General features: G+C 55.2%; 7 protein-coding genes across 7 annotated transcripts; 5 read left to right on the forward strand and 2 right to left on the reverse strand.

The window, feature by feature from the left end:
- Window positions 1-218: 218 nt before the first annotated feature.
- Window positions 219-1,249, forward strand: ColSpa_00146 (THO complex subunit mft1; the record flags this gene model as incomplete). The annotated part of the gene is made up of 4 exons (XM_049266358.1): window positions 219-384; window positions 453-691; window positions 748-1,101; window positions 1,148-1,249. The coding sequence occupies 4 exons, from the start codon at window positions 219-221 to the stop codon at window positions 1,247-1,249; spliced, it is 861 nt and encodes a 286-aa protein (XP_049122315.1).
- A 2,403-nt stretch (window positions 1,250-3,652) lies between these two features.
- ColSpa_00147 (uncharacterized protein) lies at window positions 3,653-3,847 on the reverse strand (the record flags this gene model as incomplete). Its single annotated transcript, XM_049266359.1, has 1 exon — window positions 3,653-3,847. One exon carries the CDS (start codon window positions 3,845-3,847, stop codon window positions 3,653-3,655), a length of 195 nt encoding a protein of 64 aa, XP_049122316.1.
- A 106-nt stretch (window positions 3,848-3,953) lies between these two features.
- Window positions 3,954-7,060, forward strand: ColSpa_00148 (citrinin biosynthesis transcriptional activator ctnR; the record flags this gene model as incomplete). Its single annotated transcript, XM_049266360.1, has 7 exons — window positions 3,954-4,245; window positions 4,366-4,732; window positions 4,786-4,819; window positions 4,868-5,214; window positions 5,271-5,934; window positions 5,985-6,227; window positions 6,278-7,060. The coding sequence occupies 7 exons, from the start codon at window positions 3,954-3,956 to the stop codon at window positions 7,058-7,060; spliced, it is 2,730 nt and encodes a 909-aa protein (XP_049122317.1).
- Window positions 7,061-7,651: 591 nt separating this feature from the next.
- On the forward strand, window positions 7,652-9,954 carry ColSpa_00149 (glutathione S-transferase U1; the record flags this gene model as incomplete). Its single annotated transcript, XM_049266361.1, has 4 exons — window positions 7,652-8,349; window positions 8,416-8,935; window positions 8,998-9,342; window positions 9,574-9,954. 4 exons carry the CDS (start codon window positions 7,652-7,654, stop codon window positions 9,952-9,954), a joined length of 1,944 nt encoding a protein of 647 aa, XP_049122318.1.
- Window positions 9,955-10,133: 179 nt separating this feature from the next.
- Window positions 10,134-11,884, reverse strand: ColSpa_00150 (repressible high-affinity phosphate permease; the record flags this gene model as incomplete). Its single annotated transcript, XM_049266362.1, has 5 exons — window positions 10,134-10,549; window positions 10,616-11,089; window positions 11,191-11,635; window positions 11,702-11,784; window positions 11,848-11,884. The coding sequence occupies 5 exons, from the start codon at window positions 11,882-11,884 to the stop codon at window positions 10,134-10,136; spliced, it is 1,455 nt and encodes a 484-aa protein (XP_049122319.1).
- A 3,856-nt stretch (window positions 11,885-15,740) lies between these two features.
- On the forward strand, window positions 15,741-16,933 carry ColSpa_00151 (uncharacterized protein; the record flags this gene model as incomplete). Its single annotated transcript, XM_049266363.1, has 3 exons — window positions 15,741-15,952; window positions 16,073-16,197; window positions 16,320-16,933. 3 exons carry the CDS (start codon window positions 15,741-15,743, stop codon window positions 16,931-16,933), a joined length of 951 nt encoding a protein of 316 aa, XP_049122320.1.
- A 1,158-nt stretch (window positions 16,934-18,091) lies between these two features.
- Window positions 18,092-19,401, forward strand: ColSpa_00152 (putative acetate kinase; the record flags this gene model as incomplete). The annotated part of the gene is made up of 2 exons (XM_049266364.1): window positions 18,092-18,855; window positions 18,915-19,401. 2 exons carry the CDS (start codon window positions 18,092-18,094, stop codon window positions 19,399-19,401), a joined length of 1,251 nt encoding a protein of 416 aa, XP_049122321.1.
- Between the last annotated feature and the right edge of the window lie 696 nt (window positions 19,402-20,097).

The following is a 20,097-nucleotide window of genomic DNA, read 5'->3' on the forward strand; positions in this document are numbered from 1 at the left end:
CAGTCGAGATCATACATCAATACGGGCCAATTACGAAGTCATCTGGTCCAGCCACAGTCATCAATATACGCTCCATCTTCCCCGGCTCTACTTGAGCTCACGCCGCCGCAACGACGGACACCCATCAACTAGCATTATGCCACCTCCTCGTACACGACTTAGCCTCTCCAAAGAGAGGTTCCCTGCCTACTTGGCCAATCTCAAGAGTCAGCCTTACCATGATCCAAGCTCGAGTTCTAGAGGACAGACGTATGCTACCACTACCCTATGAAGAGAAAACTCAAGGCGAGAGTCCTGATCATCAGCACAGCATACGATCGATTGCCTGGAACCCTTTGGGAACGCTGGTTGCGACGGGATCATCGGACAAAACCCTGCGTGTCTGTACGTAGCATTATGTGTTTTCATCAAGATGCATGAAGCGGCGAAACTGACTCTCTCTGTCTATGTAGGGAACCCGGAGAAGCCAAATGTACGTTTTTCGACCGACCTGAAGGGCCATTTGGCTGCCATTGAAAAGGTTGCTTTCAACCCAGTCAAGGATGCCGAGCTGTGCAGTGTCAGCAACGATGGAGTCGTCAAGTTTTGGGACGTTCGATCGAAGACCTGCACCAATGAGATCAAAGGCTTGGGAGACGCATTCACTCTCGTATGGGCACCCGACGGACAAACCCTGGTGGTTGGAAATAAGGTTTGTCGTGTCTTTTTTCCTGATATCGTAGGGTCCGATGCTCACACTTGGTTCAGGCGGACAACATCTTTGTACTGTCGCCGACCCGGTCGACACCCATCGCTTCGCATCAACAGCCCAGCCAGACAAACCAGATTGCATTCTGTTGGAGCGGCGAGAAGATATTCCTCACGACCGGGGAGGGCAGAACCCGGATCTTGACTTATCCAGACTTCAAACCTGCTTTTCAGTTCAACGTTGAAAATGAGTCCAAGGAGTTCACTCTCAACGGTCACACTTCATCTTGCCTATCAGTCGAGCTGCAGCCAACAGGACGCTATCTTGCTACCGGTGGTTCTGACTCCATCATTTCTCTGTGGGACACGACAGATTGGATTTGCCAACGGACGATTACTAGCATGATCGGTCCAGTACGGTCTATCAGTGGGTTTTCGACAGCTTTTTGGTTGCCCACAGAGTTCTGACTGCGGACTAGGTTTCACGTTCGACGGCAACTTCTTGGTAGGAGGCAGCGACGAAGGTGAGCAGAACAGCGTCGTCCTGTGGAGAAGAGATTGAAGCAACTAACTGTTTGTCGCTAGGCTCTGGACTGGACATTCGACATACTGAGTCAGGAGACCATGTCCATACCTTCAAGACAGCTGGGCCTTGTCCAGTTGTGTCTTGGGCGCCGACAAAGTACTGTCTAGCTTACAGCGATTTGGGCATTCTTCGCATCATCGGGGTGGATGCTGAGAAGAAGTAGCCCTACGCAATGTAACCGTCACCCAGCCCTTCGGAAGTGTTTGTTCAATGAACGATTAGAATCTGGCCAGGAGTCGGCAAGTGACCTCTTGATGGACCTGGTTGCAACGAGAGGCTGAAAACGCTTCTCTCGCTACATGGCCCAGACCTTCACTTGTTGGTATTGTGGATCATTCAACACTTGAAGTTCGAAAAAAGCTAACGATGTTTCCAGATAGGGGTGGTATGAGACGGTGGCCATGGTTTGGCAACAAGGATGGGATCGAAAAAGCCAAGAATGTGGACGCAAAGTCAGCGCGGCCCAACTTGAAGCCGAGTGATGTGAGTGAGCAGGCGAGGGTGTGACCTGGCGGCTGGTTGTCAACGATACCTGTGCCAGGCTATGTTATTTTCACAAGATGCTCGACGTGGATAGATGGCAGCATCAACATTGAACACCATGTTTTGATGAAGGAACGAGTGATCTTTGTCTCCAGTCGCCATCACAAGTGATGTCGATGATGCACTCGGAATATGTCCAATGGGCGGACGAGGAGTAGGGCAAACAGCCTTCAGCCTCGGGTACCCTTAGCGGGAGAAGGGAGCAGATGGAACTTCTTGTACATAAGATTTGTCGAGGGAAGATTTGTGAGGGGTGTGAGAGTGGTGTGTGTGGCTTGCATACGATGTACACGTAGCAGGATGGGACCAAACGGGATGGATGCGTCCATTCAGCGAAGGCAGCGGCCGGGGGCCGTGGACAGCCATACCAGGTTGATGGGCTTGGGTGGCCGTTGCACCTAGCGCAGTGTGGCTGTGGTGCATGAAGGAGTGAATGGGAGATGCGTGTTCAGACGTTTGCCTAGGACCTCAATACTACCATCGCATTTCTGCCCCGGGCCTTTCCACGCGTGCGATGATCAACTTTGGGGCATTCTGCAATGTCAGCAATGCCATCACGTTGACATGTCGGACGCCAAAAAAGTTGGGATAAGGGAGCATTAGGGTATGAGTCGTAACATACTTGACAATAAGCAGAAGGCATTCAATATGAGCGGAAAAGTTGTCGATGTGCTCTGTGTAAGTCGAGACCGGGAGTCATCCCTGAGTGGCTTCAGGTAACCGCTACGACGAGCCGGGAACAGGCAGGTCAGAATGCACTGGCGCAAAATAAAGTTTCTCAAGCGTGTGAGCATGTATGGCCCAGGAGAAGCTTCAACTAGTGGGCGGTAGATGCCCCTCCTTTCTAATAAATAAATGAAAGTCATTTCTTGGGGCGTTGTACTGGCGGGAGAACATCCGTACTCTGCGTATCGACTTGTGAAAGGCAGCATGTGCTTGATTGGACTGGCGGTAGGCACGGACGAGAGCCAAGGAGAAGTCCAGTATTAGATCAGATGTGCTGGTGAGTGAAAGACGTTGAGAAGCGGGGTGCAACGGGCTCATGGGCGACTCCGACAACCCACTTACTGGTGCCGCTAAGAATGGCAGCGGCCCAATTCCAGTTGTCAAAAGTTCGTGAGGCCACACAGGCAGCGTCTAGAGTCAAGCACCAAAGGCCATACGCCGGGGGGGGGGTGGCGCGGGGGCTTTCGCCCTCGTCCAGTGTGGTGCGACACTGACCGGTCTTCGCTTAGAAGGCAGGGTCTTCCATTGTCAGCAGCCGCCTTACGGAGTGGCAGAGCAGGCAGGTACAGTACTTCTCTTCCAAGTCCAGGAGGGAAGAAAGGGGGGTGGACGGATGGTAAGGTACCTTCCTCACATGAGATTCATGTATGCCTATCCGCAGGTTATCTGCCGTGTGCCACGCTGGGGATCCATGTCGATACTCTGTTATTAATCATATTCTCGGCTGCAAAGGGAATGGCGGCTAAGTCTATGCCGCTAGTGCTGTACCTGTACCACTCTCCATCTCGCCCATCCCATCCCATCCCGGATAGTCCCCAGCACCTGGTACTGATTCCACTGCGCTGCGCTTTGCTGCATTTGCACGGTACTTTGCTTGTGTTGTCGTGCTGGGTACCCGTCCACTTCCATTCTGTGTCTTCTCAATCCCAATCCTTTCCCGTTCACATCTTCTAGCTTTACTTGCCGTCACCCTCTTCTCCACCGCGCCAGACCGAATATCCGTCTCCTGGCGCCCCCCATTCTTCGTCCTTTCCGCCCTTGAGTGACTGCCTGGCCGACAAATACACTTTCTTCTTCGACTCGGCGACACGTACAACAACACAAAGACCCTCAACACACTTCCCCCGACGACTGCTCAATCTCGAGGGCCGCATGACGTTCAACACCCTTTGCGACGCCGAGCAGCCCCTCCTCCTGTAAGCGACCGCTGTAACTTTGCCCGCTGCGACACTTCCCGCAGTCCGCCCTGCCCAAGAAGAGGCTCGCGGCTCGCTCTTCGACCTCCGACAATAGTAACCCCGTCATCTCTGCGTCCTCTTGCAAACCTTGTACGCCATCAACCCTTTTGATCACCCACTCTCGACTCGTACTTGAAATCATTACAGACCCGACATCATCTGTCAATTTTAATATGTCGTCAAGTACACCCACGCCGCCAGATACGAACGGCGCCAGCTCCCATAAGCGGGCCCGAAGCCCAGGCACCGATTCCAACGGCAGAGAAGCCGCCGCCGACAACAACAGTGTACCCAAGCCGAAGCGCCTAGCATGCATGATCTGCCGGAAGCGCAAGTTGAAGTGCGACGGTGTCAGGCCGAGTTGCAGCACATGCGCCAGGCTGGGCCATTCTTGCGCGTACGATGAAGTTCGCAGGAAAAGCGGCCCCAAGCGGGGATATGTCAAGGCTCTCGAGGAACGATTGAGTGAGCACTCCCATCTTGCGCCTTGCTCTTCTCTACTTTGCGCTGTTACCAAGCCTGCTCGTCCAATCTCTTCTCTCCCGTGCCTCCTGACTGACTGAACGTGTTTGCGCCCCTCCGTAGAACAGGTTGAAACGCTTCTCAAGACTCAAGACCCTCCAGCGGCACCTGCCGACCCGTCTAGAAACACACCTCAAAGCCTAGATGCCGCTGCTCCGAACCGCAACCACAACGCTGCTGCCCCAACGAGCTACAGCATTCCTAACCCCTCTACTCTCGGTCTCGGCGCCGACCATGATGTGGACCGATGGCGCTTCAACGGCGAATCTTCTCCCCAGACTCAGAATGTTGCTGCTCCGCCCATGGAAGACTTCAACTTCAACTCCAATATGTCAATGGGCATGAACAATGCTGGAAGCAACTTTACTTGGGAGATGATTGGACTGGGCCTTGAGGAGCCTCTCCCGCCCCAGGAAACAATCGATGAGCTGTTAGTGTTGAGAACATGCTGTATGTCATCTCGGACTAACATGCCCTTTGCAGCCATCAAATCTATTTCGAAAAGGTCCACCCCTCAGTGCCTATGATTCATAAATACAGATATCTAGCAGCCATGAACCTGTAGGATGACCATTACCCCAAAGCACTGCCCACGTTGGGTCGCACCTGGCGCATTAGCACGCCCACTAACACGCTTTACAGGGCCCCGAACCAACGTCCCCCAGTTGCGCTCAGGTACGCCATATGGACCCTGGCATGCTCCATCACAGAAAAGTACCTCGACCTCAAGGATCTCTTCTACCAAAGAGCCCGTAAATACGTCGAGGGAGACTACATCAAAGGTTATGGTGAGCATATGATTTCAGTAGCTCATGCTCAGACGCATGTGCTACTGGCCTCATACGAGTTCAAAATGATGTACTTCCCTCGAGCTTGGATGAATACCGGGTCTGCTGTGCGCCTCTGTCAAATGTGAGTCAATGACTGCTACACGCCGGGGTTCTGGAGGCGCAGCTAAATCTTGCCAGGATGGGTTTACACCGACTCGATGGAGCTGGCCTAGACGTAAAGCAGTGTCTCCCACCACCGAGAGATTGGACCGAGCGCGAGGAGAGGCGGCGTACCTTTTGGATGGCTTTTTGCGAGGACCGTTATGCAAGCATCGGAACCGGGTGGCCGATGACTGTCGATGAGAAGGACATTATGACGAACTTGCCTTGTTCAGAAGAGGCGTTTGAAATGAGCCGGCCTGAGCAGACGCAGTCTTTGCAGGACTGTATGAGCCCGTCTGGAGCTGGCAAGCTCTCTTCGTTCGGCGGCATCGTGCTTATGGCTTGCCTCTTCGGCCGAAACCTGATCCATCTGCATCGGCCCGACGTCGACGACCGAGATCACGACCTTAACGGCGAGTTCTGGAAGCGACATCGCAACATGGACAACATCCTGCTCAACACGTCCCTCTGCCTACCTTCGTACCTCAAGCTACCAATTGGCCTTGGCAACCCCAATATTGTCTTTACCAATATGAGCATTCACACGTCGACAATATGCCTCCACCAAGCTGCTATTTTCAAAGCCGACAAGAACAGACTACCTTCGTCAGTCAGCGCGGAAAGCAAGGTGCGATGTATTACGGCAGCCAACGAGATTGCGAGCATCATGAGGATGATCTCACATTTGGACCTTTCAGCAGTACGTTGATTTACGCGTTCAAGACCACTGCAGCTACTAATATTTTCCAGATGAACCCGTTCATATCCTTTTGTCTATATGTAGCCGCGAGAGTGTTCGTCCAGTATCTCAAAAGCCGCCCCGAAGACAGCCAAACGGCCGACTCGCTCAGATTCCTTCTCTCTGCCATGAATGCGCTCAAGAGAAGGAACCCCCTTACAGAATCTTTCCTCGTCCAACTGGATGTGGATTTGGAAGCTCTTGCGATGAGAATACCAAAACTCAAGGCAGCATTCCCACGAAGTGGTGAAAGCGTACGTATCCTCCGTCACGCTGACCTGCATCTGATCTGACTTGTTTATAGCCGGGCTCGAACGCTGGCGGAAGTAAGGGTCCCGTTTGTGACGACCCCGATGGTGTACAGGGCATCATGTCGTACCGCAACGAATGCCACTTCATGAAGACCGCGGGCGATGACGGCAACCTCGCCACAGCCCCAAATATTGTTGAGCCTGAACAAACCAGCGATGGTGCCCCGAACTCTGCATCGACTGGCTTTGGGGGCCAGGGTTGGCTGTCAGTGGAACACGGCATGCCATACGGTGCGAGCAATACACATAGTCTTCCTATGCACGGAAGTGCGTTGACGCCGAGCTCTAGCTCCATGTACGACAAGTCTGGGTCGAGTAGCGGGCGCATGACGGGGCTTGGACAGAGCGAAAGCAGTGGGGACAACAACATGTCGGGATCGCCCGACGGCGACAACTCCAATCGACCGACGCCGAACTCGAGTTCGTCAGAGCAGCGAGTGAACATGACGACGGGGGGTCTCGAGGGGTCCGGTCAGAACTCGTTCAACGCCAGCCCAGTGACAGCGCAACAGAGCATGAACCCACGGGGCAGCACAGACGGAAACGCAAATTATTTCAATGAAGCGGGTGCGTTCGATATTCGGACCGGGCTGACACCGAACCCGAGGTTTTCAATGCCTGAAACACCGGGGGCAGACTTTGGAATGCCGAGTGGCTGGAGTGACCTACAAGGGCAGGCTGGCATGACGCCTGGGGCTGAGGGAGTATTGCGATCACTGATGAACATGGGCCCGATGGACGCCATGGACCTTTCATCGTGGGATGCGGCGAATTGAGCCAGGGAAGGTTTGAATGGTGTATGGAGTTTAGGGATCTGCGGTCAACGAGCCGCATGGGGTGGGCACTTGTCATTGATCTTGAGAAATGTTTCTTCGACTGGCGCTCTACGGCTTTGAACATGTACAACACGCCGGCTGGACAAGCCTTCAGGTGGATATATATGTGAGATTGGGTCATAGAATTTCCATAGGGATTACGAACAAACCACACGACTCTTCTGAACTAGGGATCCGAAGGTTTGCGGCACTTGTTCTGTTAAGCGAGCTGTGCCCTGAACTTATTGCCTTTGCCCGCCCGTACCATCCAGTGTTGAGAGGTTCGTCCAGCAACTGTCACGATGCTACGTACCGCATTTGATGGCCAGAGCTTTCTGGGCCTCGTGGAATGGCCCGTGCACAAGTTGCCGCCTTGCCGCCCTTCGCAGCTCTCCAATGTCGCTGCCAAGCGCAAAACCACCCAACGTCCATCCACTTTTATCCCCCCCGCCCCGGCCACTGCTGGAGAGCCCAGCTGCACCGGCAGCCGTTCGTGGAATGCACGAAGCATTAAAGCAGCAACACAGCACCTCTAACCCCCCATTGCAGCAAATGCCACCGGAGGCTCCGGCGTCGCCCTTTGAAGCCCGTCCAGCCAGCAGCGGCACAGCCGTCTCCTCCTCCCCGCACGGTGGTCCCCACCCTGGCGCACCACAACACCAGCAGCAGCAGCAGGAGTTCGGCGTCCCGCCTCCGCCTGCGCCGCACGACGCTGCCGGTGACGGCACCGTGACCGTAACCCACTTCCGTCCCGGTCCCGGCTCCAACCCCGGTGTTGTGATCGACATGTCCGGAATGGAGGCCCCAGGGCCGGTCTTTCATTCGGATTCCCTGCGGGGCCAGGACGTGCACTTGCCGTCCACTGGGGACGAGCACGACGAGGAGCAGCAGCAGCAGCAGCAGCAGCAGCATGCCGTCGTGCCGGGTGTTATCGGGCCTCTCGGACAACTAGGTCGGCCGGTTCACGCGCAGCAGGCTGGTCATAGCCAGGTCATGCCGGTACCGGATCAACACGGCCAATTCGGCATCTTGACGCCGGGTCCCGCGATCCCTGATCAGAGTGCAGGCGGGATGGAGGAGTCGCTCATTGGGCCCAGCGGCTTTATCCCCATAGACGGCACTACCGCCCCCGGCTGGAGGCCACACGGCAGTCTCCTCAGCAGCAAATGGGTCATAGACCCTCCGAATCTCGAGGAGTGGCGCCAGAAGCTGTTTGATGCAGACGGCCTCATCATTCTTACCCACGAACAGTAAGCTCTCATCGTTCGCAGGCCTGCGAACTCATAGTCGGCGTACTTCAGCTGACGCGTGCCCAGGTTTGAGGCCTACTTCCCACACATAGACAACGTCTACTCCCACAGATCAACACAAACGTACAAGAAGAAGCCTTTCATCTCGCACTACTGGGACTGTCGCCTCAAGGGCCGGCCGCCGGGGACCAAGAAGTCGGACGACCCCAACAAGAAACGCCGCAACCGCGTGTCGCGCAAACTCAACCTCTGCGACGTCAAGATCAAGATCACGGAGTACTTCCCCGGCGCGACGCTCCATGACGTTGATGACGGCACCTACGTGCCGCTTAATGGGGGACAGGCCCTCAACGGCGCGCACACTGTCCTTGCGCCTCCTGGCGAGAGGGAACTGCGGGTCGCGCCCGCCACGCCGAATAACCTGCCGGCGCCGGGGCAGAAGTTCTGGACGATCCAGAGGGTGAATGGGCATATAAGCATCAGCGGTATCCCTGGGCCGCATCAGCATACCCTGGCGAAGAGTGACGAGGTGAAGAGGAATAGTATCCAGCGGTATCTGGCCAAACATAAGACCGAACTTACAAAGGTGGGACATCACATTTTGCACCTGAGAGACCGTAGCCTTGTGGACTGACTTGACGACTGTAGAACGACGGGCCCAAAAAGGCGACTGGAAAGGCGCACTGGACCGCCAAGAAACACGAAAAGGAGAGCGATCTTAAACTCTATTCGGCATGTTACTGGTTCGCCCCCCCCACGTACGTTGTTCTGGTTTGCAATGTCTCCCTACTGACTCGGGGCCTCGCCAGCCCCTTTTCTCAGCGCGTTTGGATCGCCCTCGAAGCAAAGGGGCTTCAGTATCAGTATTGCGAAGAAGATCCGTACAAGGTGCCCGCATCGCAGGAGTTGCTAGAAGCCAACCCGCGGGGAACAGTACCTGCCATACGGCAAGGCGACTGGGCTTGCGCGGAAAGTGGTGTCATACTGGAATATGTGAGTCCACTGCATCGTCTGGCGGCATGCCTACACTAACGGCTGACCACTTTGCTTGTAACAGCTCGAGGAAATGGACCGCAACACCCCACTCTTCCCTTCTGACGTAAAACTCCGCGCAAACTGCAGACAATGGATAGACCACGTTCGCCATCCCCTCCTCATCTTCCTGCCCCCCCCCCCCCCCCTTCTCCCTCTCGCTGAAACGAGTGAAACTCACCCAAGCCATAGATAAACTCCCGCCTAGTCCCGGCCTTCTACCGACTCCTGCGCAATCCGGACCCGACCCAACAGCCGCAAAACATTGAAAGGCTGCAGGAGGCCATCAAGGACCTCGTCCTCGCCGCCGACGAGGAGGGACCCCTTTTCCTCGGCAGCAGTCTGTCACTTGTCGACGTCCACTTCGCCCCGTTCGCTGTCCGCCTCTCGCGCATCCTGCAGCCCCGCTGTGGCTGGACGGCGCCCACGCCGGGATTACGCTGGGCTAGATGGCTCGACGCGCTGGAGAGCAACGTGCACGTCAAGGCTACGACGAGCGGGAGGGATGTTTATGTGGAAACCGTTGACCTTTTGCAAATTGCGCTGGACCCAGAGGGACACTTGTGTATTTGATGGTCTTTACAATGTAGAGATGTCAAGAGGATGTGGGGGGGCGCCATGGGATGGAGAAGTGAGCAATCTTAAAAGCGTATCTGCATTCGTCAAGTGATTGTAATGTGTCTACACCCCTGGAAATGGAAAATGACGAATCGTTTACAACCTCGCATGTACTTCACCTCGATGCCATTTTCTCATGGGTCCGTAGCCTGAGATGGCTCTGGCGACGCTCTCCTTCGCTTTAGATCATGCCACTTTTCTTTGACGGTGATTACCTCCCCCAGCTGCCGCGCTCTCTCGCGGCCCTCGCCCAGCTCCTCTAGCGTCTTTTGCTCCAGTACGCGGCGCCCCTCCTCGTTCACGACCCATCGCTGCGAATCGGGCAGGTATGCCCACGAGAAGACGGCGCCGACGGCGACGAAAGAGCCGAAGAGCAGGAAAATGAGCCCCTGGCGGTTTTCGGCTTTGTAGGACGAGTTGATCCCGTAGACGACGAGGAGGGCCACGATGCTGCCCAACTTTCCGGCGGCAGCGGAGATGCCGTGGCATGTACAGCGATAGCATGTTGGGAAGATTTCGGCTGGAATCATAAAGGTCAGAGTGTTCGCCCCTGGTGATGTTGTTAGCTATTGGCCCTCGCTAATTGACTGATAGATAAGACTCATGCGTGACCTACCAAAGTTGAACATGAAATGACACAACGCCACAAACACAACCGTCGCTGGTGCGGCAGAGGTACGGTTGACACCATAGTACACACAACCTGTAATTACGAACAATATAGCCAGAACGAAAAAGGAAACTGTCAGCCAAAGCCTGCGAGGGATACGGTTGGCGGCCATGACGAAGCAGGCGCTGCCCGCGATGGAAGGAATGGATACGGTCAGCAGGTACTGCTTCGCCTGCTCCAGGAGCACGTCGTAGATTGTGTTGCAGGGCAGTGTCGCGTCCGTCTGCCAGACAGGAAGCCCTGTCCGGCCCCAAACCCGTGCTGTTGCGTTCCCGTCCGGGAACTTGGAGTTCCAGCACGATAATCTATCATCGATTTTCGTCGGCCCTGTAGTCGCCCACATGTCGGATAGAGTACCTCTGTTGTCCAAACTGAGGCCATAGAAGCTTACATCGAGGAAGAACCATGTCGCAGCGGTGCCTATAGTGTCATCAGTGTTGGGGGTCATCCTTGAGATGCAACGGTGGCAGTGAGCTGCAAGCCTTTGACAGCAGCCGCACAACGCAGGGTAGCGAACTTACCCAGCAAGTAGTACCAGTTCCCATCCTCAATGAAATACTTGTACAAATCGTCTTTTGAGAACTGAATAGGCATGGGTTGCTGCGAATTTGTAGCATGCATGCCGTCGTTGGGGCTCATGGGATACCCCGCCGTTGTCCCAGGAGGAGCACCGTAGACCCTCTGTGTGTTTCTCAGGGCTATGCCAGGCTTATTCCTGACCTCAAGACTGTACAGTCCACAGTCGAACAAGAAGAAACGGAATATGATGGCCAGCAGAGCGGGAACAGCGCCAGAACCGATGACAATACGCCAGATACCATCCACGGTGCGGCGACATTCCTTGTCGAACTTCATATCGAGGCCACACTGCATAGCCTGCAGACCTTCACTCTTTTCACGGCCGAGAAGTACCCAGAGACCAACAAGCTGGGCGAGAGCTTGGCCGATGGGCTGCATCATGAACGTCTGACAACGCGGTGTCGGTCAATATTGAGTGGGAGTTAGGAACAAAGGACTGTTCAGCTAACTTACGGAAGAGATCATGGTTCCCCGAGACTGAGTGCTTGACCATTCTGAGGTAATGACAGCGCTAAGGGGATATTCGGCGCCGATGCCTGTGCTACCGCGTCAGTCGTGATATCCGGGTGCAAGATCCGCGTATAAGAACAGCTACTAACCAATTCCCATCACAAAGCGCCACTGTTGAGCCAGCATTCATTAGTAAGTTATGCTTGCAGGATGTAGAGAATGAGAGCCGCAGAATGGGCGAGGAAAAACAAGTACCCAAATAAACAGTCCCAGAAAGCTCATGTCGTCGAAACCATAGCTGCTGGTGGCTACACCAATGGTCGACACAATAACCAGTACGAGCTCAATGCCGTAGAGACGGGTCCGGCCGTAAAAGTCGGCGAGGAATCCGAACAGCAGCTGACCAATGACAGAACCGAGTAAAGTAAAGAAATTAATGAGCAACCCTTGCCATCTTGCACCGTGCGAAGGCCAGTACACAAAGGCTATAGAGGCGAGAATGACGTTGGTGGAAAAGAGGTTGTAGCTTGAATAAGGGGTCAGCCATGAACAGAGGAGGTTGAAAGCAGCAACGGGCTACGCCTACGAGTCTGTCAGGAAGCCTGAGGCGGCCACACCCCAAATACGAAGATTCCATGAGTTGAGGTCGAGCTCATAACGCAATTGGTCGCGGTCCTAGAGAGCCAATGAGCCAGTGACACATCCGGGAGGCCAACATGGATATAAGAGGATCAATGCGAGATGATGAGATGAGATGAAGGCGAAAACAGAAGACGGGTACGAGGTCTGAGATGCAGCTCATCGAAGTTACATCGGATGGAGTTAGGGATACAGACGGGGCGAGCGGACGTACCTGGCGGTCTCGGGCGGACAAAGCGGAGCTATCGCTGCCTAGGAAGCCCCGATTCCTCCTCACTAGAGGGTCGGGCAGAGCCGACATGGCTCCGGCGCAACTACCCCAGACTCGGCTCACTACCTCAGGTCAAGTCGAGCACGTTCGGCGGAAGTCGCTTCGTTTGGTGAGAAACAGTGACACGGTGAAGCGCTGGGGAGATGTAACCTACATGGACCGAAACCTAACCGGCGCCGGGTTACTGTATGGCAAGACAAGACAAAACCCTTCAGGTAGTGACTGGGAAGTGGTATGCGCAGATGCAGATGAGAAGGTCGGATAGTCGGATGAAGTGGGAAGATGGGTCGCGCTCAGCAAGGACCCGTTTCCAAGGGTACGTTAGTCGCGGTTGAAGAAAACCATTGGGCAATTGACGTGCAGTGTGGGCGGGTTTGTGAGTTGAACGGAAGACGAAGACGGGACGGGACACGCGCAGAGACGGCGGAAGTTGATCAGATGGGAACAAGCCAACAGTCGGATATGAGGGGCTGGCGACAATTAAAGTCTAGCTGGGCAAGGGAAGGCGGGCGAGAAGGAAAACCCAAGTTCGGTTCTGTCAGAGCAAGGAGAGGAAGGAAGAATTGGCAAACACAGGCGCGCAGAAAGGAAGCTAGAAGCAGGCAGCCCGGGGGTTGTCGCCAAGCGCAGATTGACTAGAAAAACGGCTGGCTCATCCCCTACCACGTACGGATTGAGCTTCCGCGTCTCCCTTTGCCTGGTTGACCACCTTGGCTTAATATTGGATAGCGAAGGCTCTCAGTTCAGCTGAGCGGAGGCGATGCACAGCCCAGTCTGGAAAGGGGACGAGACTGCCTGGTCTTCGCTTTTCAATGTTGCAACCCCCACCCCACTCTAAACCCAGACCACCGAGTTTTGATGGGATGTAATCTTCTTAAGAGGGGTTTGCCCCAACTTAGACATAATGCGACCAACGTAGGTATCAGCATCCAAGGTCAACCACCTCGTAGCTTTGCCATCTTGTTTTCACCTGCTGATGCATCAATCGCCTGGCTTACGCACGAAGCTCATGGATTGCCTCGAGCAACATTGGAAGTGGTTACGGATTGATGGTGAAACTGGAACAAAGCTAAGCTTCTCCTCCAGGCCCAGCCCTAACTACTGCTGCCAGGCGCCGCCTTGTCAGGAGACATGCAGGCCTTTTTCAAGCATTCAGGACGAGTGTTCCTGCTGAAGCCAAGGTCTTGGGTTGTCGACATCTACGTATCCACACCAAAGGACGTGGCCCGACAAGTTGTACTTGGTGTGCAGGCCTTTTAGCAAGCACCAGTCGGATGGCACGGTGTCGCAGCGTGAGTCCAGCCTGTCAGTCGACAGACAATGCGAGCTGTTCAGCAGGGCGTCGTTATCTCGCGAACGCAAGAGGAGCCATTGTGGGAAGCGGATGCGCAGGACCAACAAGCGGATAAGGCAACAGTAGGTTGCCAGGATTGACAGGGGGGCTAGAAGCACGGCGAGAAGCCCAGTCGCCAGTCGCTTGAGCATGCAGTCGCTTTTAGCACTGTCATTGGCTGACCCAACCCGGCGGCGGCGGCCAAGTCAAGCCATGGCATCGACCGTTGGTGTCCTTAGGTCGACTGGAACCCCACCTAAATGTTCTCGTTCTTGGGTGCTGCACTTTGAACTGAGGTGCCCTGTGGCCTGGAAGTTGGGCTTTAGTGAGGTGGACAACCTGCAAGTTACCGTACCTCGTCTCTTGATGTGTGGAGTATGGACTCTTGAGGCTCGTTCCAGCAAGAACGTGCTACAGCTACATCGGGGCTGGGGCACTTGGCCAAGTTGACGGGACTCTGCAAGACCCCCCCCCCCCCCGGGGATCGGGCTTCGGAGCAAGGCCTCCAGCAACCAGTGGTCACGTCCTACGGTAGCGTCATTGAAGATGAAGGCGCCATCCCGTCTCCCCACGCGCCTCCCCCACTCAAGATGGGAGGTTATCATTATAGTTATGGTTGGCGGTCATCTTCTACTATGAAGCAATCCTTGTTGGCTGGTGACTCTGGCCAACACTTGCTCCTCTGCCTTGACTGCTCAGGGCCCAAACTGCCATGGGGTTGCAGGTATGATCGTGGACTCTGAAAGGCTTAGTACCTCGCGGCCAATTGCTTTAGGCAGCATGAGCCGGATACACGCGTTGAGGTTTTCCCACCAGCAAGCATTGCATAGATCCAAGACATGTCACAGTTAAGCTAAGCGACTCTAACCCAAGATAACTGGGCTATCCCACCAGGGACCCTCTCCAGTCATGACTGATTGATCCTAGCAAATCCAGACCAGCCGGACAAGAGCAGGAGATGCACGTTCTTCTGTCCCCACGTTGGGCACGCCCAAAAGTCTCGAGGCAAGAGAAAACAGAAGACAGAACACAAGCCACCCGACTCTGCGTCGGACCCCCATCCGCACCGGCACTCGCTCAAGATTTGCACATCCCATTTGCACCGCCCCGGCTAAGCTTTCTTACCTTTTAATTCTTAATTTTTGTTTGTTTGCTTGAACTGTGGTGCTGTAGAATCCCGTCCTACCTCCGCACCTTCTTCACCACCACCACTACATTGTGACCCCGCTCCGTTGGTCTGGTCCCTCTCCCGTCCTCGCTCGACTTTTGGATGCCGCTCGCTGGCTGCCGCGTGCCGTCTTGTCTCGAGAAAAACATCCCACTCCACGCCTTCGGCCTCCAACTCCTACACGGCGCCGTGCTAGTCTTTACTCGAGGTCACGACGGCACCGGCACCTGAGGTCTTGCGGACGGACTTGCTGACGGATCGTCGGCTACAGAGCAAACAACGGCTCTCCGCGCACCGCCTCTTTCAAAACTCACAGCTCCGACCTGCTATCTGTCCAGCGCCTCGGCGCCCTTGCCCTGTCCGAGGTCGTACCGTATCGCCCTCCGTCCCAGCGTTCCGGAACACACGTCGTTCATGCCAAGCGACACATCTATCGTCGACGCCACGTCGTTTGAATGCATTCGTCCCAAGATTTCTGCCCGTATACGATACCTACGACGAGACGAACCGGCAATATACCCGACCGGCCAATACCATGTCATAATTGTGCTTTCGACTTTGCACAGCCTAGTTTGAATTGTTGACCAGAGTCGAGAGTCGAAAGCGACAAACAGGTAAAGGTCGTCTCAGCATGGCCGCCTCGTCCTCTTCCGGCTCTTCCTTCACTTCTTCTTCCCTAGGCCGCCCACCCTCGTACGGCCAGCCATACGCGAGCCCCCTCGACTCGACATGGACACCGACTTCGGGTGCCTCGACAATCTCAGCTCTCACATCAGAGGCCTCGGCACCCCATGCCTCCCTCCATCCGCTAGATCTCGGCCCTCCTGGTTATCAAGCCACCATGTACGATCTATCCGCCTGCCATCCTTGCTTTTTTTTTCTAGATACGCTTCACAAGCCCCATCTTCCTCTGCCATGGCCAAGACCGTACATGCTTCCTTTCTGACACGTCCCTTACTCCAGAATCCTCTTTGAAAACACCCCCAACGAACGCACCGTCTACCTTGGCCCTTGGGAAGTGGTCGGCTCTGAGCAGCGCCGCGTCCTCTGGCAATGCAGCTACCAGAGCGAGCTTCTAGAACATTTCCGTATATTGCCTCTGTCTTCCGTATGAGCGCCTGGCACGAGTCTAACCGCAGTCCAGTTCCATCCGACGTCCCAGCCGATATCTTCCCTCACACTCTCCACGCCCGTCATCGCCCCTATACAGATCCATGCGAGCTCGAACTTTTTGTCAGTTTCCGCGAGCCACACCGGGTCCGGTACACGACGGGCGAAGGCGTGGTGATCCACGACCATCTCATGGAGGTCAAGTACGAATTCACCACCGTCGAGAGCTCGATCCGCTTCCAAGGAGACGTCCGTCGGAAGGACTTGGTCGACTATTACGATGTTGATGTTGTATGGTCCGACGTGCACGGAAGAACAGACGGCTTTGGCAACATCAGAGGCATGGGACTGGTACAAAGGCTGAAATTTTGGAGGGACCGTTATTCGACTTACCACTCACTAACTGTATTCGCTAATCGCGCGGGCGGTCGCCAATATCGGGAATACGAGATACACAACTTCGACGGCGAGCTGCGCAACCGCGACGATCGGCATCGCCAAGTCCGCTTGACGGTGCGCGGAAGCCGGCGCAGTAGTGCCCCGGACAGCAGTGGCTCCTCCCGTTCGCGCTTCACCTTCTCACATCGCATGCGTCCGCGCGTAAGGTCGGGTTCCCAAGGAGGACAGACGAGCTCGGAAGCAGGCTCGTCATCTAGCACTCTTGATTTTCGGTATTTGGGTATCCAATTCAGTAAGCGTGAAGGTACGGCATAATCACCCATACAGCTAGCCCTGTCTTGGATTGTTCCTACCTATAACCGGTCAAAGGCTGATCTCACGTGCAATCAACAGACTATCGTAGGTTTCTCAGAAGTTGGGTTGTGGCGCACAGCTCTGACAGCGAGTTCAATGGGATACCATTCCCACCGCACCACATCGAGCTGCCATCACCGCAAATATTGCCAGGGGAGATGTCGGAACTTCCATCGCCAGATATCTCGAGAGGACTGGAGCCAGTCGTTGAGCCGCCGGATTCATACGACTCCGACTCGGCCCCCTGAGCCACAACAAGCCTCAGTAGTCAGGATATTTTCAAGGATACAGGCCGAAAGTCTGACGGGATGGCTGATAAGTTTGTGGACTGATTCACCTCCCGGTCGGGATCGTCCTCTGAGGTCCATCACTTCGGGCTTGGATCTTCAGGGCTAAGATATATCACGACGGACGAGTCCAGCAGCGCCAATGCCAAGTTTAGGACCCGAACTGGTGGTATCTTTTCAGGAAAGCTACAGGTGGGTAGTGGCTCCACGGAGGCTGCCTTGGAGGGCATTGCCTTGGCTCGATGGGGATGGGCAAGACTTTAAAAAAAAAAAGTGGTGTGTTGTGTGCATGGCACGAAGCCACTCCTCTGGATTCCTAGGTCCGGGCGTCGGACAGGATGACAGGTTTGACAGGGCCCCACAGGGAACCCACTCGCCGTTCTTTCAGGGATGCACTGACAAGGCCCGGTGCGGGGTTCCGGTGCTTGAGCCACCTGCTGAAGGTGGGGGGCTTCATCAACCCAATGCGGTGGTATTAACGTCACCACACACCTTCACGCTACAGCTCGGGAGCACCGCCCGCACCTTGCTTCAAACCATTCCACTGCCAACATCTGCTGATCCATATCCCGAAAGTCACCTCAGTCAACATCATTTAGCCGGTCATCTTCCCACGCCTTCTCCAGAGGTATCGGTCCGGAATTCTGTTACCCACTTTGCTCACGCCGTCGCTGTCAGGTGGCCATTGTTACGACTTGATATAAAACCAAATCTGCGGGCAGCATCGAGCCCCCGAACCAACACAGCATTGCCATAACGACGCTGACAATCCCCGCTCGGATTTTGGGACGAACCATTAGCACTATTTTCTATACCCCTCTATTTGCCCAGCATGAAGGTCATCCTTGCAATCAACTCGGGATCTAGCTCTGTCAAGATCTCGGTTTACTCCGCCGAGCCCAAACAGTCACCCCGGCAGATCGCAGAGACGGCCGTCAGTGGTCTGACGGCCCCACCTGCACAGGTCTCCTACACACGCGGCGGGGTTGAAGTCAAGAAGAACCAAGATCTCGAGGATAGTGTGACGACCCAGGACGACGCCTTCAAAGTGCTCCTCAAGACATTGATGGAGGACCCGGAACTACCGCAGATCAAGCAGAAGAGTGACATTGCTCTGACCTGTCACCGAATCGTCCATGGAGGCGACTACCCTTGCTCCCAGGTCATCACCCAGGACACATACCACCACCTGGAAGAGCTTAGTGACCTTGCGCCCCTGCATAATGGCCCCGCTCTCGATATCGTCAACTCGTGCGTGAAGCAGCTTCCCGACGCTGTCAACGTTGCCTGCTTTGACACGCAATTCCACACGACTATTCCCGCGCACATCCACACGTACCCCATCGATCAGGAAATTGCCAAGAAGAACCGCCTAAGAAAATACGGTTTCCATGGCGTCAGCTACTCTTTTATCACGCGCTCCGTCTCCGAGTTCCTCGGCAAGGATACCAAAGACCTCAACATCATCGCTCTCCACCTAGGCAGCGGAGCAAGCGCATGCGCCGTTCGCAACGGCCAGAGCTGGGACACCAGCATGGGATTGACTCCCGTTGCTGGCTTGCCTGGAGCCACCAGAAGCGGCAGTGTAGACCCCAGGTCGGTGATCGCAGTCACCACGCATCTACTTTATCAGAAGCTAACTCGCATGCGCACAGTCTCGTCTTCCATTACGCGAGTGACGTCGGCAAGCTGTCTCCCAACTCGACATCAAACCTGCACCTTACCCAGGCCGAAGAGATTCTCAACAAGCGTAGCGGATGGAAGTCACTCACGGGGACAACCGACTTTGGCATCATTGCTTCTTCCGACGAGCCGACCTGCAAGCTTGCCTTCGATATATTTGTTGATAGAATATGCGCCTTCATTGGCTCATACTTTGTCACCCTCAACGGAAACGTGGACGCATTGGTCTTCGCCGGGGGCATTGGTGAGAAGAGCGACAAGCTGCGGAAGCGGGTCGTCGAGCAATGCGCTTGCTTGGGCTTTACCATTGACGATGCCCTAAACGGCAAGAGAATAGTAGACACGGTCCAGGAGGTTGGCAAAGACGACGCCAAGTGCCGTACATTGGTTTGCCAGACGGACGAGCAATATGAGATGGCGAGGCTCTGCACCGAAGAGGAGGCGCTCTGGCAGGAGTAGGCGGCGTGTCGCAAGGGGAGACGGCAAATTCCTGAGCGGATCGTGATGACGGCTCGAGGTCACATTCCTCTATTTGTGGGATGGTGTTGAAGCCACCGCCATATGGGCTGATGGAACGGCGCTGGCTTGAGACGGGTGGACGAGGTGTCAGGGCCGGAGTTGGGAGGAGATACTAGCTAGGTTATAACATGCTCGAAGAAAAAAGAAGGAAGAAAAAAACACCCGGAAAAAAAGGAGACGAAAGCATCGAAATGAGCCGACATCAAGACTGTATCTGGCGACACGCCCCGACGGAGCATGTGCATGCTGTATTTTGACACCCCCTTCTCCCCCAAACCAAAAAAGTACAGCCGCCGCGCGCCGCGGCCTCGTGGGAATGCGACGACCGTTTGCACCACAATCCAGCGTACTCGGACCAACGAGTGACTGTCGATCGATGAGTAGGTCCCTTGTGCCGTTGATGTTCCCCAGCAACGCGCGGGGGGGGGGGGGGGGGGGGTTGATCAGGATGCATTCCGGCGGAGTGAGGCACGGCGAGCCCCAAGTTGCCGGGCATTCCTTTCCGGCCCTGGAGGGTTGAGAGACAAGGCAGAGGGCTGCGGTGGTGGCCCGCCGTTGACGTCGACGCCAATGCTCGGGCCGCGGTGGCTTTCCAGAGCTCTGGCACGGGATTTGTATGCGTGTCTTCTCTTCTGC

This window comes from Colletotrichum spaethianum (assembly GCF_022836535.1).
Source record: "Colletotrichum spaethianum MAFF 239500 DNA, contig01, whole genome shotgun sequence".
Classification (NCBI taxonomy): domain Eukaryota; kingdom Fungi; phylum Ascomycota; class Sordariomycetes; order Glomerellales; family Glomerellaceae; genus Colletotrichum; species Colletotrichum spaethianum.